This window comes from Sminthopsis crassicaudata, chromosome 2 (assembly GCF_048593235.1).
Source record: "Sminthopsis crassicaudata isolate SCR6 chromosome 2, ASM4859323v1, whole genome shotgun sequence".
Lineage (NCBI taxonomy): Eukaryota > Metazoa > Chordata > Mammalia > Dasyuromorphia > Dasyuridae > Sminthopsis > Sminthopsis crassicaudata.
In genome coordinates, this window is record NC_133618.1 from 232,539,901 (window position 1) to 232,564,695 (window position 24,795).

Consider the following 24,795-nt stretch of genomic DNA (forward strand, 5'->3'; position numbering starts at 1 on the left):
TACTTAGGTCCAGAACAGGGAAGAGAAGAAGCATTTATGTGGCTCCTACTGTGTGTCAGGCACACACCTTTACACATTATTATCACTTTTGCTCTTCCCAGCAACCCTGCCTTATAGAATGCTGTTATTATTTCCATTTTACATATGGGGAAACTGAGGTACCAAGAGATTAAGGCCCTAGCCCAGTGTTACACAGTTAGTAAGTGTCTGAGGCTGGATTTGCACTCAGGTCCAGTGCTCTATCCACTGTGCTACCAAGCTGCCTACAAACAGACCTCTTCTTATCCTGTGTATAGGATATATGTAACCCTGCCCTCACTGGTCTCAGTTTTGTTTTACAGTCAAACTGAAGGAGTCCTTGGGCACGGAGGGGATATGATCAAGGTGAATTATTTACTTATGCTCCTGAGCTGTTGTTGGCAAAGTGAATTTATTTTAATTTGTTTTTCTCTGGGGGGATACAATGCTTGTCATGGAAAATAAAAATGTGATTCCAATGTGAGAAGCTCATTATTTTACCAATAGTAATTCTGAACTTTTTCCTGGCGGAGAGGGGAAGGCACAAATTGCTGGCTCTGGAGCCAAGGAGAAGGCATGAGACCAAGCAGAAGTCAGATAAGCAAGGCAGGCAGCTCAGATAGGCTGGACCTCAGTGCCGGGATGCCAGCAGCGCTGCTGGCATGGAAGAAATCTCTTGGAGAGGAGTCACTGGGTTGTCGTTGGGTCCCCAGAGCCAGGCACAGTGCTTGGCGTGCAGGAGGTGCTTAATAAATGCTTACTGACTGGTAGGGTGTGAAATGATGTGAAATGCCAGAGCTGGGAGGGATTTCTGAACAAGGAGCACAGAAGGTCAAAGCTGACAGGAACCTTAGAACAGGGACTGTTGCAGCCAGAAAGACCGTAGAATTAATCTAGTCCAACCTCCTCTTTTTATAGATGAAAAAGATCACAAGGTCATTCGACCAGTCACTAGAACCTGAAGCCTGAAAACAAATCAACAAATTCTCCTCAGCAGGTTGTTATTTTTGTCCTTTCTTCTTGAAGAAGACATGACTCAGGGAGGGGATGCCATGCTGTGCAAGTGAAGCGGATTTAAGGAGGGAGGGCTGTGCCAGATCACCTGCCTCAGTTTCCCCTTCAGAGCCATCTGGGTCCAGTGGAAATGGGGCTGGATGTGGATAAAAACTGCTGAGAAAGGTGACCAGTGCTCATGGGTATGAGCTGTGGGATATCAGGATCACAGACCTGAAGCTAGGAAGGGACTTAACCTGATTTTACAGGCCTAGGGAGATTGAGTAAATTGGCTGAAGTCATTTCAGTAGGGTCAGAGGTCAAGATCAACCAAGCCCTCTGAACTTAGCTTTGTGAGCCCAGTGCTCTTACTGGATTAACTGGCCCTGGACCCAGACATGAGGCAATCAGAGAAAAATTCAAAGGGATGAAAGCCTTGGTTTGAAATTATTCCCTAATGTTAAAGTGGACGAGTATAATCTCAGCTCTTTCAGGTCTATACAGCTCTCCCTTCCCAGAGCCTTGATGCCTTCCTGCTGTGCCCCTTCCCCCTAATGAGCATCCCCCATCAATAATTTATCTACATCAATAAATCAGGAGGCGCTACAACCCGTTTGAGGAAATTGCTAGCTTGTGGCTGTAAGCAAGTGAATGCATTTTGTTCTGAGTAAATGTGGTCCTTGCTAAGGAGCCCTGCCAGCAGGAGAGATGCTAAGAGCTCTCAGGAAGGGGAGTGAAGAGTGAGCCAAAAATGGAGTTGGTGACATCAAATCTGGGCTGTATCTTTCCTGGATGCTCTGGCTGCGGGGCCCAGGGAGTGGTCTCCTGCCTCAGGCTGCAGAGTCATTTCTTAGGCAATGAATAAACCAGTTGCTTGGGGAATTTGAGCCCTGAGTTCAGAAATAAAAGGAATCAGCTTCTCCAAAACAGCACCGTGTTGGTCTTAGGGTCTCTAGCCTTTCTCATCCCTGGAAACTGGCTTGGATCCTCTAAGACAGCGTAGCCAACTGGCTCCTGACTCCTCTGGGGGAAAGGCATGAGCCTCAGGAGCTCTGATGGCCCCCTAGTCCTGTGCCTGAATTACTCTTCTGCTTGGGAAGTCAGTTGCATCTTTTTTCACTATTCCAGCAATGGCTTTCATTCTCTCCCCTCTACCACCTACCTCTTGATTCAAAAAGAAGAAAAAAGTCAGAAATACATTATGTTGGCAATCTTACCTTCAGAAGCCTGGGATTTTCCCTTTCTTCTTATCTGGCCTTCCTAAGCAACTGACATACATGTTTTTTCCTTCTTTCCTGCCTCCCTTCCTCTTTCCTTCCCTCCCTCCCTCTGTTCCTTCCTTCCTTCCTTCCTCCCTCCCTCCCTCCGTTCCTTCCTTCTTTCCTTCCTTCCTTCCTTCCTTCCTTCCTTCCTTCCTTCCTTCCTTCCTTCCTTCCTTCCTTCCTTCCTTCCTTCCTTCCTTCCTTCCTTCTTTCCTTCCTCCCTCCCTCCTTTCTTTCTTTTTATTTATATTCATTCATTCATTTATTTATTAGCATTTTTTATGGATATCAGTGATCTGCTCCCCATTTTCTATACTAATCATTCTTGGATATTCTTATAGTTTTAATAAACAGTACATTCTGCCAGCATAAACCTTTTGGCTGTGCTCTTTTTTCCTTCAGCTATTATCATAGCTGCCATCTTTCTCTTTTAGACCTGTGATTTCATTGGTGTAGGGACTTCCCAACTAGAGGATGTTCTCTCTAAAAATGATGACTGGCTTTTGTTCTGTGACTTGGAGGGGATTCCCTGGCACTCAGAGAGTGACTTTCCCGGGGTCAAATAGCTAGTGTGTGTCATATCCCAACTATAGAGACCAGATCTCTATCCACTACATTAGGCGACCTCTCCATCACTATTAATGTACAACACCACTCCTCCGATGCCTCCTCAGGACTTAGAAGCAATCTTGGGCTTTCTCACAAAGATTATGGCAGTGAAGATGGAATTGATGGGTAAGATCAAGCTAGAAAGAATTTAAGGAACAGTCCAGTGATAAGCTGTCAATCTGTTGTTGAAGGACCTACAGGGAGGTAATCAGAAAAAGGCTGGCCATGAAACTTTCCTGACTCTCTCTCAGGTAAAGGAGTTGTTGGGATGTTATGGAAGGAGCAGAGACCTGGGTAGCAATGATTCTTGTCTCATTAGCTGTGTGGCAAGTTCCAGAACACCTTTGAGCTAAAGTTTCCCCATCTGTATAATGGAGACAATACCCACACTACTTGCCTGAGGTGGCTGTTGAAAGTACTCTGTTAACCTGTTGGCATGTGAGGGATGAAATTCTGGTCTTTGGAGGGGAGAAGAGGGGAGGTTTGAATGCTGTGTCATTCAAGTTTGCGTAGTATTTAAGACTCCACAAAGTGCAAAATCTTAGAGCAACCTCTGACAGTGAAGTGGGCAGGGTAGGCAATCACTGGGGGCACTTTGAGTTCTTTGGTGTGGACACACTATCTACTAGTGCTCAATGCCATCCAGCCATGGTATTCTTATCTAGTTATGGCTTGAATCCTCTAGAGAGGGATGAATTAATGAATTTCAGCTTCATTTACTGTTTTTTTTAATGAAAAAAGGACAGGTATTGCTATTATTAATTATTCCTATTTTTTTAAAGGAAGTTGAAGCATAAAACATTAAGAAAATGGCTCAAGATCACACAGCTAGTCAATATCAGAGTGAGGTCTGAATCTATGTCTTTGGAGCCAGTATTCTTTTCTAACAACCATACTCACAGCTATCTCTCTATTCAAGTAAAGAAGCAGTTATGGTTGTTGTGTTCAAGTCTTTATGATCCCTGTTAGGACTTTCTTGGCAAAGGTACTGGAATGGTTTTTTATTTCTTTCTCCAATTCATGAGGAAACTGAGGCAAAAAGGGTAAGTGACTTACCCAGATACTTTTATCTGAGATCAGATTTGAACTCAGGAAGATGAATGTTCCTGACTCCAGGACCAGTACATGATGCCACTTAGCTGCTGACTATTTGAATTAAGCTTCTATTATGTACCAGGCACTATGCTGAAGGCTGTGGATACAAAGTAAGGCGAAGGAGGAAGACAACATGGGAATAGACATGGTATGAATGAGATATAAATAAGATAAGTTGAAGAACACTTTTTTTAAAAAGGTGCTAGTATTAAAAGGGATTGGGAAATATTTTTTTGCAGAAGATAGGATTTTAGTTGAGACCTGAAAGAAGCCACAGAAGCCAGAAGGCAAAAATGAGGAAGGAGAAAATTCCAGGCAAAGGGAATAACCAGTCAAAATCAGCATACAGAGTGTCCTATGAGAAGAACAGCAAGGAAGCCATTGTCCCTCGATGTAGAATGCATGCATATACTCAGTAAATGGAGGACAGTAAGATTTAAAAAGACTGGAAAGTCTTTTTTTCTGGAAAAGTAGGAAGGGTCAAGCAATGAAAGACTTTAATTCTAGATCTTTCCCTCACTAAGTGTGTGATCTTGGACAAATCACCTTTCCTAAAAAAAGTCTGTTAACTGAGTCTCAATTTCCTCATATATCAAATGAAGATAATATAAACCTATCTATGGAAAAATCTTATAGAAATCAAATGAGATGATGTATATTATGTCAACATAACCACAAACCATTATCAATTTTTTATTACATAGCACTGTGCTAGGTTCTGAATGGAAGTCAAAAAAATCTATTAGGAATCAGTCCCTGGGCATCTGGAACTCACAGAAAAATTAGGGATATGACACAGTCACAAAAAATTAGCTGACAGAAGGACAAGGCACTCTATGATAAAGACTGGTGACAAAGGTTTTAAAAAAAGGTAAAGATCACTGTGGGCTGAAACAATAAGGAGAGGCTTCTTGGAAAAGACAGGCATATATCAACCTTGAAAATGGGATTCCAGTGAAATCCCAAAAACACTTATTAAAGGCCTACAATTTGCAAGATACTAGATTAGGCCTTGGGAATACAAAACAGTCTTTTCCCTTAAGAAACTTATATTTAAAGAAAAGGATTTGGATAAGTAGAAGGAAGAGAGAAGGTCATTCTAAACACACCTGGGGCAGGAGTGAGATCACCATGAGCAAAGATCCAGCATCAAGAAACAATTTGCTATCTACCAGAGGTCAAGGAAGAGAGTAGTCTGACTAGATCAGGAGTTTTTAACCTTATTATTATTGTTATTTTGGCATGGCCTCCTTAGCAATCTAGTGAATATTAGAAATCTTTCAGAATACTATGAATAAAATAAAATATATATGATTTCAAAAGAAACCAGTAATGGTTATTGAAATATTAAAAAAAAATGTTCACAGGCACTGGCTTAGAGTCCCTGGACTAGAGAGAAAGATTCTCACTAGGAGACACTGAGATATTAACAGGAGATAAGGCTGGAATTGGATTGTGGAAGGTTTTCAGATTGAGGAGTCTGACCTTCATGCTAATCACTGAAGGTTGCTCAAAAGAAAGGAGTGGCAAAAATGTTTTACAAACATTTATCTGGGTTTAAGTCCAGATTCTGATACTACGAGCTGTGTGACTCGGGGAACTCACTTAATCTCTCAGTGCTTTGGGCAGCCATTGAAGATTCTAAGTCAGGTAAGTAAGGTATGTCTGCCGTGGTGGAGGGAGCTTTCTCCTCTTGGAGTTCCTGGAGAGATGAAATCCCAGGTTTGATTTCTGTTTCTCATCTGGTAGCCCATGACAGGATGGACCAGAAGGAGAATAAGATGTCTCAAATGAAGAGAGAATGCTCCAAAATGAGGGATAAGACCCTCACTCTTCACCTCCCGTTTAGTGTGGATACTTTTGGGTGTGTGATTTGGACTATAAAAAGCCCCTTCCAATTTAAGAATTCAGTGATTTGTGAGTAGGTAGTGATGATGATAACAGAGAAGACGGAAGGAGGTGATACAGGGAAGGAATGAAAAAAATTTAAAGAAGGAATTGACAGACTCTGATGAATAACTAGGGGCAGACAGTAAAGGAGAAGGAAGATGAGTGAATTTGGGTTAGAGAGAAATAATCTATAGCCTCTGATGCTCTTCTGTTACTGGTGATACTAGGAATAAGAGACACCATTTTGGTAAAACTTACCTTTGAGTAATCAAATCCATGCTTCTCCTTCACCCCATTTCGACAGAGTGTGTAGTTATAAAATCTTGAGTTTTTAAGGAGTCCAACCCATTCCTTCCAGCCGGGTGGCACATAGGAACCGTTGTATTCATTGAGGTACTTTCCAAAGAAAGCTGGGGATGAAGAAGAAAAAAAGGAAGTGAGAAAGAAGAGGTCAAGTGAGAAGACAGACTCACAACACCTGACACTCCTGCACTATTAATTAAGATTCCTCTCTCGTCCTTCCCAAGAGTATTTATTAAGCTCTCATTCACCCGAGGCATTAAACAGACATGATTTCCGGGGAGTTTTTGATCTCTGAGGTCCTTTTCCAACTTGAAAGCCTCCAATCTTCCTCTTCCCAAGTTTATGATCTTTGGGGAGCAAAAGGCAGAGAGAGATGGTTTGTGGGAAGTCTTAGGCTAAGACAGAGAAGAGAGATGAACTAGATGCCCTCTGAATCTAATTGTGTTTTAATTTTTTATTTTATGATCTTATTTTTCAAGTTGGATTTCCACTGAACTTTACCATCTGGATTATGTTGGCAAGGGTTGGGAGGTGAGAATGAAAAGACATTTTGGTTTGGGAGCCTGAGTTCAGATCTTGCCTCTGAAGCTTGCTACCTGTGTGAGCTTACTTAGCTTCCTCATCTGTAAAATGGGGCAGTTAGATGAGACAGACTCTAAGTTGTTTCCATTTTGAAATCTAGGTTCCCATGATCTCATTAGATGATCCCAAAGATCTCCTTCAAATAAATGCAATGAACTAAACTTCTACCTTGGAAAAAACTGAGTTATACTATGTGTATTCTATGAAATCAGTAAATGAAATGGATGAAATTGTGTTTCAGCTGGAATCCCTCTGATGAGACCATGTTATAATAGGCTTATACAAGTACAGGGCATATAGAATGGATTGTTGTGAGCAGTAATAGTGAGCTACGATTGGTCTACAGCTAAAGGCTGGCTGGCCCCTTCTTGAGGTTAAACAGGCGTCTCCAGATTTTGGATTCCCTAAGTGAACAAAAACATGCCAGAAAGCACTGTGTGATGGAGTGCCACCTGACAGGGTGTCTGGAGAGCTGGATCTGATCTCATCTCCGCCACTAACTCGAGGTGAGATTTTTCCTCTTTTTCTCAGTGGAATGAAAAGGTTGGGCTTGAAGTCTATAAGGTAAGGCTTTTCAACTTTTTGTATGGCTTCCCTTCTCAGATTATAAAATCCACAAAAGATTATGAAGGAAACTAATTGTACTGAAATATAAGCCTTAAAATTTTTTGTTGTAAATTCATAGACTGAGGGTTAAGAACTCTTACTCTGAGGTAGATCTTTCTGGCTCTGACATTCTGTGTTCTGCGTGTTGAGGACCCTTCCTCCTGGCTCTGACATTCTATGCTCTGTGTTTTGAGTCTCTTTTAGCTCTGTCTGCCATCTATAAAAATAGTTACTTTGATATTCATCCTAAGAAGTGACGCATTTGGTTTTACTGAGACATCGTGGCAATGTGTGCCAAGCATCTGGATTTGTTCTTTCTCCACCCAAACCACCTTTCTCAGCTGTGTGTCAGGGAGATAGTCTAGCCACAGGAAGCTGGGAAGTCCCACATGAACTGGAATCAAGGCAGCTGGAGGCCAGGTAGGGCCTGTCCCACCTACAGGGCTGAGGACAGGGAGTGAGTGAGCTGTTGCGCCCAATACAGCTTCAGCCAAATAGGCAAAAACTACATCAGAAGCCTGGGAGGTACTACAGAAAGCTGGAGGGGCATGGGAGCCTTTTGAGGGAGTTGCCAGTTCTCTGGAAAATCAGACTTTTGTTTCCAAATAACCTCACTGGCTTAGCCTTAGGTGATGGTGGGAAATTCACACCATGGTTGATTTTCCTCCCAAAGGATCCCTATAAAAATGAAGTCCATCAATACTAATGATATTATAATATACCTTTTTCTCAGATTATTTGGTTATAAACTCACAAAGGACATGGGACGCAGCCAAAAAAAAAATGAGGGAAAGGTAGAGAAAGAGAAAGAAATTGATCTTGTAACCTTACTGAGGAAGTCACTTATCTCTGTTAGGGTCTCAATTTCCTCATCCGTAAAAGGAGAGGGTTGGATCAGATGATTTCTAAGGCTTCCTCCAGCTTTTAATTTATGATTCTATATAAAAATACAGAACCATGAAATTTCAGAGTTGGAAGAAAGCTTAGAAGTTGTCTAGCATATCTCTAACAGCCTCTCCACCCCCAAGATGGCCAACTCCACTGTGAGCATTCTGGTTGTTTGGAAATTCTTCCTTATAACTGTCCCAAAGTCTGCCATCATTTATCTTCCACCTAACTCTACCCTCTGGAGCCAAAAAGAATAAGCTTAATTCTTCTGAATAATAGCTCTTAAATTATTTGAATTCAATGCTCCTTTAGAGTTATCTTCTCCAGGCTAAATATTTCTAACTCCTTCAGAAACCAAGAGGAAGGAGTGAAAAATAAAAGAGGAATAGAGAAAAGGGAGAAAAGGACTGAATGTGAGAGGGCTATTTTAGGGAATTCTGCCTTGAACCTTAAATATATAGTCTATCCCAATTGTGGAAAGAACACAGCCTTCTTAAATGTGTCTCAACTCCCAAAAACAGAAGAGCGGGGTCCAAAACATACAGGAATAAGTTGACTCTATGGAAGGTGGCATCCCAAGCTAAAGATTTAAGGAAGCATTCTAGCTGGGAGTGTTAGACTAATTGGGACTAAGACCACCTTAAAATGGCAGCCAAATCCAGCCCATGCTGAAAACAAAGCTGTTTTGGGCTTCTAAGTGATAAAAGGAAAGGGCCTGCTCTAATGATTGCCTGGTCAAGAAGAACTGAGTCAGGATGTGTCGCTGGGAAATGGGCGAAACTGGAAAAAGTGGTTAGAGAGACCCAGCTTTATTCAGGGATGTGGGGAATGGAGAGATAAGGTGAAGAACTTACAGGAATGTTTAAATTCTTTTTCTATATTTTATTATTCATTATTTCTATGTCTCTGTGATCTGCACAAGCGTGTTGCATGTTAGCCAGTATTTACTTAAACTTTAGATATATTTACTTGACCTGAAATGATGACATTTATCACTATTCAATGTTATCAATATTTAGACTATTAGTTGAATGCTGTTAGCTTAGTAATCTAAATTTTGAAGGTCTGTTGGCACCCATGTCTAACATTCAATTAAGGGGAGAGGGCACCTATTTCTCAATGCTCCCCAACTTATGATGTAATCCTTTGGAACAGAAACCTTCCATTCCAATCTCTCCAAATAGCAACAACCAATTAGATGTCTCCCCCTCCCCTTCTCTATGCTCTCTTACTTGTGATGTAATCTCTTGTATAAAAGCTGTATATCTTTACTACTTCTTTAGCCCTCCTACAATGAGCTTTCTCTTTCTTATCTCGAGATGGGATGGCTCATCCTCCGGAGGTTTTCAATAAACAACTTTTCTGCCTTCTCCTGAGTGATCTCTGAGAAGTCACTTTGGGTAAGGGTCTTCTTCTACATCCCTCACAAGGGGAGTTAGCAGAGAGAGAGGTCAGGTTTTCCCAGGTGCAGGGAATCATCCCCAGCAACTCTGCTTCCAGAGTAATATCTAAAATTTAAAGAGTGAAATGCAAGCTGGTGACAGGTGTCTAATGAAACAGGACATTGGAGTTTCTCTGGCTGAGCATCAGGGAATAATGGGATTGTGCTCTCACCTGGGATTGGGAATGGAGGATTAAGTCAATTAATTGGGTCTTATTGATGATGGTTCACCTCCTTTCCAGACTCCCTTGCCTTTTGACTCAGCTCATTTGACTTGAAGCCACCTAGTAGCTACGGGAAAAGCTCTTGTCTTACTTTAAGCCTCAATTGCTTCATCTATAAAATGGGTTTAGCAATGGCTGTACCAGTTCTACCTGGGGATGTTTTAAGGAAAGTTTCCAAATCTGAAAATTTGGAAAGAAGTGTCCATTGTTACTATGTCACGATGCAGAATAGTATAAAGGATGGAGGACTGGAGCTAGTCAGGAAGACCAGGATTGGAATTCTGCCTCAGGCATTTATTAGCTATTATTTAGATATTCTTAGCCTCAGTTTCTTCAACTGTAATATGGGGATGATAATAGTGTTTAGCCCACAGGAACTGTTTCAAGGAGAAAATATGGTCATTAAAGTACGCAAAGAATTTCTCAAACCTAAAAGGGCTGCCCAGAGGCAGCTAGATGGCTCAGGGCAGAGAGTGCTGCTGGGCCTGGAGTGGGAAAGCCAAATTCAAATCTGGCTTTGATCACTTGCTAGCTGTGTGAAACTGGGCAAGTCACTTAACCTCTGCCTTAATTCATTGCAGAAGAAAATGGCAAACCTCTCCAGCATCTTTGCCTAGAAAACCCCATGAATGGAACGGTTCACTGGATCATGAAGATTTGGCCACAACTGAACAACGACAGAAGGACTACCCACATGGGAGCTAGCTCTGGGGAAGAAATGGTTCCTTCTTTGAAGCCTCAGTTCTGCTGGTCAGGGGATGTGGAGGGGATTGATGTAGGCAGGGAGACTTTTCAGAGCCCACTGTTGTTAGTGTTAATCTATTTTCAGCCATTTCTTCCTCTGAGAGACCCTCTCTTTCCCTCTATTCTTGACCAAGAAAATCCTAAGAGCTTCTTTTTTCAGGTCATCAAAAGTAAGGGGCAGCTAGACAGTGTCAGGGGCAGAGCCAGGAAGATATGAGTTCAAATTTGGCCTCACGCCCTGGATAGGTTATTTATTCTCTATTTGCCTTACTTTCCTCATCTGTAAAATGGGGATAGTAAAATCACTTTCCCAGAATGGTCATGAGAATAAAGTGAGATATTATTTGTAAAGCGCTGTACCTGTCACATGACCTATAGCTATTATTATTCATCGCTCAGTCCAACTCCACTATTTTACAAATGATAATACTGAAGCCCTGAGAGAAGAAAGGTCCAGCTCAATCAGAGTGTAAGATGTAAAACCCAACTCGTTTGACTTCAAATCCATTGCTTAAAATTCCCTATATCACCCTCAGTCCCCCTTGCTTTCTCCAGTCACAAAAAATGTACCATATTCGGCACCAAATTCAATTTTGAGTTCATCTGATTAGGCTTCCTTAGCACAATTTTAAAAATGGCCATTGAGACATCACACAACAATGGGCAGAAAAGCAAAGGCCCCCGAGCCTCAGGTCTCCTGAGCCCAGGAGACTCGGATTGAGGACACGGCCGAAGAAGAAGGGACTAGAACTTAAAATAGAATTCAGGGTATGGAGCAGGCATTTCTTTGACTCCCTAGCTAAGCCTTTGTTGCCAGGACAGCAAAAAGGGAGGGGGTTGGGGTGGAGATTGGTGGGGAGAAGAGACAGAGAGACAAGACACAGAAAGTAAGAGAGACAGAAACAGAAAAAAGAAAGAGGCAGTGAGAGAGGACACATAGAGAGAGGGGGAGAGAGAATGAGGAGGGGGAAGAAAGGAGAGAGACAGACAGGGAGGGAGGGAGGGAAGGAGGACGAGAGAGAAACAGAGAGACACAAAGAGAGGGACAGAAAATAAGGAGGGAAGAAGGGAAGAAAGACAGAGAGAGATAGACAGGAAGACAAAGAGACGAAGGCAGAGATACAAAGAGACAGAGAGACTGAGGAGGGGGAAGAAAGGAGAGAGATAGAGAAGGAGAGAGACGGAAGGGGAAGGAGACAGAGAGAGAGACAGAGAGAGGGAAAGTGGGGAGGGGAGGTGTCTTTCTGTATGTACCACAGCTTGCTCTTTGGCTGATATGGAAAAATAAATGCAAGGCTAGTATAAATAGAAGGAAAAGCAGGGCCTACCCCAGGGGGTGCTGGGCTGGAAGAAAGCTGCCCTGCTTATATATATATCTACTGTGTGTGTGTGTGTGTGTGTAAGGGTGAGTCAAGTTAATAAACATTTATTAAGCCAAATACTATGCCAAGCACTGAGATGCAAAGAGTGGCAAAAACCATCCTGGCCTTCAAAGAGCTCACAATTTAAGGAGCTGGTGCAGACAACATGCAAACAACCGTGTATGAACAAGAGAAAGTCTGACAGAGAGTCATCTCGGAGGGAAGGTGCAGTTAAGTGCCACAGTGGATAAAGCGCTAGCCCTGGAGTCAGGAGGACCTGAGCTCAAATCTGACCTGAGATACCAGCTGTGTGACTCCGGGCAAGTCACTTAAACTTGATTTCCCTTCCCCTCCCCCCCTGCAAAAAAATGATGTATATGTTAATGTTTGATGTATATTCTGCTTTCAGCAGAAGGCTTTTTTGCTGAGTTCTGGACGATCAGGAATCAGAGGTCGGAAGAGAGGGAAATAAATTCCTCGCAGGTGAGGATGCCGGCCTGGAACAATGGAAGGAATCCCGAGACTTGAGTCTGACTCCTCCTCTATCTCTAATTCTCTCTGTGACTCTAGGGAAGTCGCTTCCTCCTGGGCCCATGTATGTCCGGTCAGGGGTTGTGATCAGATGTGTTCCCAGATCTCTCCTGCTCTGGTATTGCGGGGTCCCTTGGAAATGAGCATCGCTTCCCATCGTACCACCTCTCACACAGCACCCTCACTGACTTCCAAAGTCCTTCACAGCCCACTCCCAACCACCCTTCTGGCCTTTTTATCTCTCTTATATGAGCTCCAGCCCCCCGACCCACGTCTGGGGCCGGCACTGGCTCTTCCCCATGCCTCCCGGAATCTCCCTCTCCCTCCAAGCACTGACATTTTCTACAGGAAGCTTTCCCTGAGCCTTTTCTCTAATTAACTTGTATTTATTTTGCACTTCTGTATGTATTGATTCAGCATAATTTAGACACTCCCGTCCTTCCAAGAGCCAAACTCCTCGAAAATAAGAATTGTTTCATTTTTCTGCCACGGATCCCAAGCCCCTAGCACACAGTTAAGTGCTTAATGAACACTTGTTAATCCATGGTGGAGAGAACAGAGTCCTTGAGATCTTATCTCTGTACTAATAAAGTATGATCCTGGTTGCTGAGTCTTTCTCAGCCTCAGTTTTCTTAGCTGTAAAATGGGGGTGATCATATCATTTACCTTTTTGTGTTGTTGAAAGGATCAAATGCAAATTTTTAAAGACCTATTTAAAAGCTGGCTATAATTATTAATAAATATTCATATCTTCCATCAAGCTTCAGCTCAAGCACTATATCCTCAGCAATGTGATTCCATTCCATAAAATGCAAGCTCTTGGAGGGCAGGGGTCATTTTTGTCTTTGTATCCAGAACACAGCATCTGGCAAACAGTAAGTGAATAACGAATCCATATTGAGTGGATTTCCTGATCCTTCTTTTCTTCCTGAAATATCTTTAGAGCACATTGGCGGGAGCTCACATCTGTGCCCAGACAGTGCTCTTCCCTCCCCCAATTGAGATTAAGTTCTTAGAAGGCAAATCCTAGCTTGTCTTTTGCCTTTGGTTCCCCAGGATCTGATCCAAGGCCTTGAACAGGGTAGATTCGCACTGCATGTTTGTTAAATGAATTAATAAGATTGTTCATCAAAGGAAATATGGCCTCCAAAAGGTTGTTTAAGATCGTGGAATACAAATCTTTGCAAAGACTAACAGAGAGGGCAAGAGGAAACCAAGAAATAGCTGGAGGTGCTTTGGACAAAGTTCCATACTGCAGATTCATTCACTCACAGGGCCTAAAATCTAGTTTCAGATAGTTATTGTCTACCTGCCTTGGATTCCTTATCCACAAAATGAGGATTGTAATGGCGCCTACTCTTGAGGATTGTTGTGAGATTCAAATGAGATAATATTTGCAAAGTGCTCTGTGTACCTTCTGGTGCCAGATAAATGCTAGCTATCAATATTTTAATATCAAGAAGGCATTCACAGATGCTCTGTCGCTTCTGATCCAAGTTGTTTATGAAGATATACTGAGTTCCAAACTTTAACCTAATTCAAAGAGGTGAGTTATAACCAACAGGAAGACAGAGGTGACAGCTAAAATCAAGGCTCATGGCTGATCAAGTGCAGATGGGACTTTAAAATACAAAGCAAGGGGTGATAAGACACTCCAGACATATTTAGTGAGTTAGATCAGAATCATATAGTTAGAACTGGAAGGGTCCATGCTCATTTTACAGATGAGGAAACTGAGGTTCAAAAAGTTAAAATACTTTGCTAAGGCAGGATTTGAACTCACATCTTCTTTTCTGTAAGTGCTCTCTTTACTATTCCATGTTGTTTCTAAGTAAGAGTCAAGGGCACATTAAGATGAACATTCTCTACTGGGTTTCAGGAACCAACCTGTCTTGTACTTCTCTTTTCTTTTGTTACTAGAAAGGGCATTTCTTAGATGGCTTTGAGAAGGTACAGGGTTCTTTGGGAAGACTCAAGGAAGGTGGTTGGTAAGCTGATGTCATGGGTGCTCAAGGGCAAATGGTGGTTTCCCATAATATGCATCATTTCCTTTATTTACTCTCTTCCTTTCCTCCAAACCACTACCCCTTTTCTTTGTTTATTCTCTTCAAGTGTTTTCTCTCTTTCCCCCTTTTTCTTCTCTTTCTACTATCCCCTCCTCCTTCTGTTTCCTCCTCTCTCTCTCTTTCTCCCTTTCTCTCCATCTCTCTTTTTCTCTCTCCTTCCCACCTTTTCCTTTCCCTCTCTCACATAACTGATGAAACATGCCTCTTCCTCTATCTCTCTTCCATGTCTGTCTGTCCTCTCTCTTCCTCCCTCTTCTCTCTCTCTCCTATAACAGATGAAAAATGCCTCTTCCTCTCCCTGGAGGGCTATCGATGCAGAAGGAACACTCACACACACACACACACACACACACACACACACACACACACACACACATGATTGATCCCCATGTTTGCTGATTTTGCTTAAATATTTTTCCTTATAAGAGAAGACTCAAGTGGAGTATGGAATGGGGATAAAGTCTACGCTGTGGAACACAACATATGCATACAGGTATATTTTAAATGGTGTTTGGATTAGTGGTCCCTCTCAAAATTGTGCAATCAGAGCTAGAAGGGACCTTAGAGATTCTCCGAAGCTTCTTAAACTGTGACCCCCTATGGGGATTGTGTAACTAAATGTGGGGGTCATGGAATTATGATTTATTTTCAATATATGTTTCATTTGTATATCTATTTTATATACCTATAAACCTGGGGTGATACAGAGATTTCTCAGGTGAAAAGGTGAAAAGGGAAATTTCCTATTCCAGTGCCCCTTACAGTTGTTATCAGCCCTGACGTGAGGGGACTCCCTCTAGCTTTAGGCAGCCTCTAGCTCCATGCACATAGGCCCAGGGGACAGAATGATGGCAGAGCAGCTTGTTGCTGGGTAGGTGCTGACTTTCTAAAAGTAAAATAAGATTCTCTTTGGCTGTCAGGATCAGGAAAAGGGCCAGGCGTAGGAATTTCATTTGCTTCCCCAACTCACTTCTTTCCTTCAGCGGTTTGGAAGCGACTCATCAGCCTGTGCCATGTTCAGTCAGGCTGCATCCTCCTACCTCCAAATCATCTTGGTTCATCAGGTTCTGGGATGGGCTCCCCATCTGCTTATGAATAGCTCGCATTGGCCATTGAGACAGATGGGCCCCAGTGAGCCGCTGGGGGTCCAGAAAAGCCCGGATTCCATACTGCAGATTCACTCACAGAGAACAATGAATGGGCTTGGAGAACATTCCCCCCCTTCTTGGTGTGAGGGACGAGGAGGTAGCATGGATTACGTCCTTTGCTCCATCTCCCTGTTTCTGGTCAGGTCTTTGCCTGACCAACACATTTTAGTAATAGGCAACTCAACCTCATGGAAAAGCCCCAAGTTACAGCTCAGGGATGTTGGGATTTGGGACCTGCAGGTACCTCTCACTACGTGTGTTCCTTGGAGTATCTGCCTCCCTTCCCTCAGAGTCATCTTCCCCATCTGTGGATGAGTAGGTTGGATCCACTGGTCTCTAAGCACCTCCTAGCCCTAAAGTTCTGGAAATCTGAAGGAATAGGTAGGCTTAATTTCATAGAATTATAGGCTGTCAGAACCAGAAGATAATAAATAATAATAAGAGCTTGTTGCTCTTTGTTTTCGAAGAGAACCAATGACATCATGCGTGATGTCTTGACTTGCTTGTGAATTGGATTTCAGTGAGACGGAACTGGGCAAAGTCTTCCTCTTTGTTCCTGACTCAGGGAAGTCCAGTGCAGGTTAGAAATCTGGCAATGGTCCCTTCAATGCACAGTCAAGCGCTAAACACTCTACAGCACCTGCTTTGTCCGCCTTCATGGCCGTGGAAGAAATTGCTCTGGCCCGCTTATTCTGGTTTGGAGGCCTCTTGGCTACCCTCACCTGGTTTAGCCATTTGTCAAGATAGTTTTACTGGGACGCGACTGCTGCTTGGAGCTACAGGTGAGATTTAGGGGAGAAGGGATACACAAGTGGACGAACAGCTTGAAAAGGGCTCGGCAAACCATCCCACCAGAGAGGTTAGTCCTCCTAAACTACTCATATTTATATCTCATATGCTGATATTTGTCACTATAACTTGGAACATAGAAGTCTGACTTATATGGGACCCTAGAATAGTTGGCAAACTGTGGCCAGTGGGTCAAGTCTGCCCCACTGCTGGTTTTTATACTAAAAATATAAAAACCATTTTAGCTCAAAGCTGTACAGAAAAAGGTTGTGGGCCAGATTCGGCCTGTGAGCTGTAGTTTGCCAACTCTTCTCTTAGGACCTACAACATTAGGGATGGAAGAACACTCGGTACATAAACTGTTAGAGCAGGGCCTTCAGAGAACATCTAAAAAAGGTAACAGGATTGAAATAGTACTGAATAAGACCTGGGTCTGAATTCTGTCCCCTCTGTGACCTGGGGCATGTTGTTGTATATTTAGACTACCTACTTCTTGCTCTGTTAATCTGGGCAAGCTATATTTTTGAAGGTATTCTTCCATTTCATTTAAGTTATTGAATTTATCGGCATAAAGTTGAGCAAAGTAGCTCCTAACTATTGTTCTAATTTCCTCTTCATTAGTGGTGAGTTCTCCCTTTTCATTTTCAAGACTAACAATTTGCTTTTTCTCTTTCCTTTTTTTAATCAGGTTTTCTAAGGGTTTGTCTATTGGCCTCTTGTTGTATAAAATGAGGGAGTTGGAATACATGACCTCTTAAAGTTCCTTCCAATGCTAAATCTGTGATCCTATAATCTATTTTATAGAGGGGGAAACTGAGGCTCGGATTGGAGAAGATACACAAGAAGTTAGTGGCAAAGCCTGAAGTAGAAAATGGATCTCCTGACTCCATGTTCAGGAGTCTTTTCCCTGCATCAGGCTATCAACATGCTACTCATTAGCTTGAGCTGCATCTGGTTTCCCTGAAGACAAGAGGTGGGTACCACAACCTCTGTGGGACCCTCCCCAATACCTGGGAGTCACTGAAGTAGATTGTTCAGTGATCAGAATGCTGTTCTAATTAGGCCTCAGGCACTTACTGGATGTGTGACCCTGGGCATGCCACTTCACTTTATTTGCCTGAGTCTCCTCATCTATACAATGAGCTGGAGAAGAAAACCACTCCAGTATCTTTGCCAAGAAAACCTCAAATTGGGTCATGAAAAATAAGAAATGAGTAATCAACTCATTAGGGTGATTACAGACAAATTACTATTGAAGTATTATGTGGCAGAAGGAGGCCTCCCTTCCTGATAATACTAGCCCTAGTTAACTGGTTCACAAAGTTCTTAAAATAACTTAAAATACACAGGAAGTCTCAACTACTTGCCTACTAGCCCCTTGCCAGAGGTTTACAAAGCGTTTTATAAATATTATATCACATTTTGGTGCTGTTAGTGTTTCCATTTTACAGATGAGGAAACCGAGGCAGACAGGGGTTAAACGATTTGCCCATAGTCACACAGCTAGTCGGTAGAAACTTCATGTTCTAATGGATTATGAGTCAGGAAATTCGAGCTCTAGTCCTAGGTTTGACACTAAGGGATTAAAGTCTCCAGTCTCTGTCTGCCACATAGGATTATGAGGAGACAGTGAGAAAATAACCTGAAAAGTATTTTGAAAGCTATCAATATTAATGTATGTTATTTACTACAAGTTCCTTTCCTGTTCATCTTTTCATAGGAACATCCTCAATGCTATGAATAGGCCTTGAAAGGTGCTTTTGTTCAAGGGCCTTTAATAACTACGAGTTCAGGAAGAACCCCCAGGGCCCAAATTCTAGGACCTGTGTTAAGGGTCCGGGGGAGGGGAAACGGCTTCTCCTGCCTTTCGTCAATCCCCCTTCGTGGGCTGCTGTTTGTCTGTCTCACAGCGCGGTTTCCATATGTATGAAATCCTGCCAAGATGTAATTACCCCAGGATCACCTGTTTTCTTTCACAGACCCCGTTCACACAGACCCACAGCATCTGTGATCTAAACAAAGGTGCTGAATGACATCGGCCACAGAGCATCCAAACAGCTCAGGCTTGGGGGGGAGGGGGAGACTCTGGGCAGCCTGATTCCCTCATTTGACAGGTGGGGAAACTGAAGTCAGAACTAGGAACAGCCTTGCCCAAGATCAAAAAGTGTGTGAGCAGGAACCAAAAGCCAGGTCTGCTGATTGGTCAGTCAGCCAATAAACATAAAGTACCTACTATGTGCCGGGCGCTGTGTCTAAGTCCTGGCTTAGTGGACTGGGAATTGTGCTTTCCCCTGTACTACAAATGATTTTTTCAGTCCTCCCCTGGCACTCACCATTTAGATGAACTCATCTAGAACTCCTCATTTCCCACCCCTGAGCTCGCTCCCCCTCCAACACCCACTGAGCCCCTGTACTAAGCTCACCTCTGGCTAATTAGCACCTTGTAAAACCGAGCACCTGGGGTGGCTTCAGAACCCCGCCGTGGAAGCCAGTAACCTGCGTTATACGGGGAAATGAGCTGACAAGGAATTTACGTAACACACTTCTCCATAGCACCGCAGAATGCTGCCTGCGATCCCTTCATGGGCCAGACCGTGATTTTAAAATGTTTCCTGCTGGCCTGTTTATTCCTTTTAGCTGCTCTATTTTTCATCCTTGTTACCAATTTTTTCCCCAAGTTAAACGACGTTGCTGAATCATTCAGTCAGGCGAACCAAGGCCTTCTGGTTATATTTCCAAGTCCTGGATTCTCTTTGAGCTCCCTCCCTCACAGGTGCCTTTATTGGACTGAAAGAATGGTGTTTCTTGGTGTCTAGGCAGCATGATGGCTCACTTATCTGTATGATTCTTGGTAAGTCACTTAATCTGTGCCAGCCTCAGTTTCCTCATCTGTAAAAGGGGGATAAATGATCCTCATCGGATCATTGGGAGGATCAAATGAGATGAATGTGTAAATCACTTTGCAAACCATAAAATGCTTTGTAAATAATAGCTATTTTATTGATTATATATATGTATATAAATTTTATATTACTATATATAGCTATATTATACATATGTAGCAATATATATAGTAATATAAATTTTATTAGATATCTATATCATCTATATACACATACAATATAGCTATTATTGGTGACATATTTTAGCAATCTATTTCATTATCTATTTAAATATACATACATATTTACATATCTAAAAGAGCTGTTATTGATGATGATAAATTGAAATCATGGCAATGAATTTGCACATATGAAAACGCAGACTAACATTCTGTAACTACTATGTAGCTATGATAATAATATCAAAAGCTATATATACCAAGTGCTTTCCAAATATTATATCCCATTTTATCCTCACAACAACCTGGAAGATAGCTAGTATTAAGATCTTCATTTTTCAATTGAGGAAACTGAGGCAGATAAAGACGAAGTCTCCACATAGTCTAGTGTCACCCAGCTAGTCTGGATTTAAATTCTTTCTGACAGATGGCAGGTGAAACTGTGCTTTGGCAATGAGGTCACATTTATTGGGCAAAGACCGAGATGGTCTATAGTCAACTCTGTGTGCTAATTAACAAAGAGCTGTGATATGAGTCAACCTAAAGTTATTTATAGAGTTTTGCTATTTAAGTCTGTTTAACTGTACCTTGCTTTTTGCATGTTGCCTCACCCAATAGATTATAAGCTCCTTGAGTACAGGAGCTATATTTTGCTTTTCTTTGTATCTCCAGAACAGTGCCTGGGACATAGTAAGTGCTAACAAATACTTGTTGACTGACTCTCTTCTCCCCTGGGGACGAAGTGCAAAACTGTGAGTCTGAGGAAAATAAGTGCATTTGTTTTTTTTGCTGGCTCACACCTTCCTTGGCAGCTTTTTTGAGCTTCAGGTAGAAAGAAGCATCGTCTAGATTCAACAGGGATGAGTGGTTATTCCAAGGTCCAATTTTCGCAGCTTGCAGTCTGTCCCTCAACTCGCTGGGTGTTCCCGGACAAATAATTTTCTCTCAGTGGATTTCAGTTTATTTCCTTGCAAGGAGGAGGGTGGCAGGAATAATATTCTCTTAAAATTCCTTCAAGCTCTAACAATCTATATTCTAAGTTCTTATTCAACTCTGACAATCTGTGTTCTAAGGGTTCTCCTACTTCTGATAGTAACCTAGGTTCTAAGGTCCCTCTAACTTTTCATTATGTGCTGAAGTCCCTCCCATATCTGACACTGTGTTCCATGATCTAACAATAAATATATTGATTTAAAAGTCTTTTCCTTTGTTCAGCTCTTGCTGGCCTTTAAAAAGCCAGTATAGGTGATAAATGCGCTTTACATCATCCCTTCTCAGCTATGTGAGGCAGCGGGGAGGGTGAGAAGGGGAGAGGGTGCTCTCCTGAAGTCAGGAAAATTTGAGTTCTAATTCAACCCCAGGTACTTACTAGTTGGGTGATTCTGGACAAGTCATAACCTCACTCAGCCTTTTTGTTTCCTCCTCTGTAAAATGGGTATAACAACAAGACTTACCTCCATGAATTGTTGTGAGGATTAAATGAGATATCTATAGAGAGCTTTGTAAACATGAAAGTAAATGTAAGCTATTATTATTCTACTCTTGAAGCTTATCCTTTTTGTCATTCTCACTTTCCTTCTGTTTTCTCTTTTCCTTCTTTTTCCTCCTTTTTTTTTCTTTTCCTCTTCCTACTCTCTCTCCTTACTGGCTCCTTCCCCACTGTCTACAGATATTCCTAGGACTTCCTCAAACCAAGCCATACATAGTCAACCTGGAAAGGGCTTTTAGTGTTGTGTTAAAGCAATTTCTGTTTGACTTTGGGTTATTTAACATTTTTATCAGTGACTTGGATAAAGACACAGAAGACATTTTCATCAAAATTAAACATGATTCCAAGTGAGAAGTGAATGCCAGAGTTTGGATCCAAAAAGATCATGACAGGCTAGATAGAACATTTGGCTAAATCAAATCATTCTGTAGGCTAAATGTAAATCTCATACTTGGATTCAAAAGATCAAGCCATCACAAAAACAGGATGGGGGAGGCAGGATCTGAAAGCCATCTGCCTGAAAAAGAACTAGGGGTTTCAGTAAACAACAAACTCAGGATGAGTCAATAGAGTGATGGGGCGGCCAAAAAAGTGAATGTAATTTCAGGCTGCACCAAGAGGCAGAATGAGTCTTCAGGAATAAGGAGGTGAGAGTCTCATAGCACCTTGCCCTGGTCTACTCACATTTGGAGAATAGTATTTAGTTCTGAGCTGTTGCCATTCAAGAAGGGCACTGAGGGAAGGGTAATTGGAATGGAAAAGACCATATTATATGAAGATCAGGTGAAGGAACTGAGAACCTGTCATCTATAAGAAGGGAAGACTTGGGGGCACTAGATAGCCGTCTCCAAGCATCTGAAAGGCTATCATGCGGAATACCTAGAATCATTCCATTTGATATGTCGTTACTGATAAGAGAAACACAAATTAAAACAACTCTGAGGTACCACCTCACACCAGATTGGTTACTATGATAGAAAAGAAAATGATAAATGTTGGAGAATGTATGGGAAAATTGGAACACTAATGCTGGTGGAGTTGTTACCTGAGCCAACCATTCTGGAGAGCAGTTTGAAACTATGCCCAAAGAGCTACAGAACTATGTATACTGTTTGATCCAGAAGTGTCACTACTGGGTCTATATCCTAGGAATATTTTTAAAAAGGGGGAAGGACCTGCATAAGGAAAGATATTTATAGCATCTCTCTTAATGGTGGCAAAGAATTGGTCATTAAGGGGATGTCTGTCAAATGGGGAATGGCTGAACAAGTTGTGTTACAGGAATGTAATGGAACATTATTGTGCTATAAGAAATGATGAGAAGGTAGATATCAGAAAAACTTGGAAAAACTTACCTGAACTGATGCTGAGCAAGCAAGCAGCAACATTGTACATAGTAACAATATATGCTATACAATAATTGAATTAGATCTTTTCAGCGATACAATGATCTAAGATAATTCAAAAAGACTCAATGATGGAAACTGTGATTCACATCCAGAAAAACAACTGATGGAGTCTGAATGCAGATTAAAAAGTACTATTTTCAATTTTTTTCTTTTACAACATGACCAATGTGGAAATATGTTTTATAGGATTGTTCATGTAAAGTCTATCATTGCTTATAGTCTTGGGAGGGGAATGAGAAGAAAAATTTGGAACTCAAAATCTTTCAAAAATGAAAGTCATTGCAGAAACTAGACATGGACCCACATTTAACATCACATACTAAGATAAGATCAAAATGGGAACAAGATTTAGGCATGAAGAACGAAATCATAAATAAATTGGAGGAACATGGGATGGTTTACCTCTCAGACTTGTGGAGGAGGAAGGAGTTTGTGTCCAAGGGAGAACTAGAGACCATTATTGATCACAAAATAGAACATTTTGATTACATCAAATTAAAAAGTTTCTGCACAAACAAAACTAATGCAAACAAGATTAGAAGGGAAGTAACAAATTGGGAAAACATTTTTACAGTTAAAGGTTCTGATAAAGGCCTCATCTCCAAAATATACAGAGAATTGACTCTAATTTATAAGGAAATCAAGCCATTCTCCAATTGAAAAATGGTCAAAGGATATGAACAGACAATTTTCAGATGATGAAATTGAAACTATTTCCACTCATATGAAAAGGTGTTCCAAATCACTATTGATCAGAGAAATGCAAATTAAGACAACTCTGAGATACCACTACACACCTGTCAGATTGGCTAAGATGACAGGAACAAATAACGATGAATGTTGGAGGGGGTGTGGGAAAACTGGGACACTGATGCATTGTTGGTGGAGTTGTGAAAGAATCCAACCATTCTGGAGAGCAATCTGGAATTATGCCCAAAAAGTTATCAAAATGTGCATACCCTTTGACCCAGCCGTACTACTACTGGGCTTATATCCCAAGGAAATACTAAAGAGGGGAAAGGGACCTGTGTGTGCCAAAATGTTTGTGGCAGCCCTTTTCATAGTGGCTAGAAACTGGAAAATGAATGGATGTCCATCAATTGGAGAATGGTTGGGTAAATTATGGTATATGAATGTTATGGAATATTATTGTTCTGTAAGAAATGACCAACAGGATGAATAAGAGAGGCTTGGAGAGACTTACATCAACTGATGCTGAGTGAAACGAGCAGAACTAGGAGATCATTATGCACTTCAACAATGATACTGTATGAGGATGTATGCTGATGGAAGTGGATATCTTCAACATAGAGAAGAGCTAATCCAATTCCAATTGATCAATGATGGACTGAATCAGCTACACCCAGAGAAGGAACATTGGGAAATGAGTGCAAACTGTGAGCATTTTTTGTTTTTCTCCCCAGGTTATTTTTACCTTCTGAATCCAATTCTTCTTTTGCAACAACAACAACAACAACAACAAAAATTCGGTTCTGCACATATATATTGTACCTAGGATATACTATAAGATATTTAATATGTATGGGAATGCCTGCCATCTAGGGGAGGGGGTGGAGGGAAGGAGGGGAAAAATTCAGAACAGAAGGGAGTACAAGGGATAATGCTGTAAAAAAAATTACCTATGCATATGTACTATCAAAAAATTTTATAATTATAAAATTAATAAAAAAATGAATGCCGAAAATTGTTTTTACATGTAATTGGAAACAATTAGATATTACTGAGCAAAATCAAGAACAATAGGTAAAAACCACAGAGAGGCAAATTTAGGCTGGAAGTCAGGAAAAACTTCCTAACAATTATAGCTGTTTAGAAGTGGGAATGGTCTCTGTGGGAGACCATGGGTTTCCCCTCCTTGGAAATTTTCAAGCAGAGGGCAGATGATCACTTGTTGGGTATGCATGTTATAATGAGTATTCTTTTGGGAGTGTGAATTTGATTGGATGGCCATGAAGACGTTATACACTCTAAAATTCTCCCTTTCATATCTAGGCACCTTTGCTGCTTATTTTTTCAAAGGAAAATTCCTCTGAAAGTTTGATTCAACCTGGAAAAGTGGTCTCATTAAAGGTTTGCTGGGAAGCCAACAGTTCTGAGGAAACCCCTAGGAGTCAGATCCCTCTGCAAGGTGGAGGTTCTCAGACAAACTCATGGAAAGAATTATCTGCACTAATACTTTTACTTCTTCATCTTTCACTACTTTCTAACTCATTCAATCATACTTCTGACTCAAATGGTCAACTTGCATAGTTTTCTCCAGTGATA

At 41.6% G+C, this 24,795-nt stretch overlaps 1 protein-coding gene across 2 annotated transcripts in view; it reads right to left on the minus strand.

The window, feature by feature from the left end:
* Nucleotides 1-24,795, minus strand: part of SULF2 (sulfatase 2) — a 134,499-nt gene that overhangs the window by 48,188 nt on the left and 61,516 nt on the right. For both annotated transcript variants that reach the window (XM_074288550.1, XM_074288549.1), the window contains exon 4: nucleotides 6,126-6,277. In XM_074288550.1, the coding sequence (XP_074144651.1) occupies nucleotides 6,126-6,277 (152 nt within the window). The remainder of the gene's footprint in view (nucleotides 1-6,125; nucleotides 6,278-24,795) is intronic.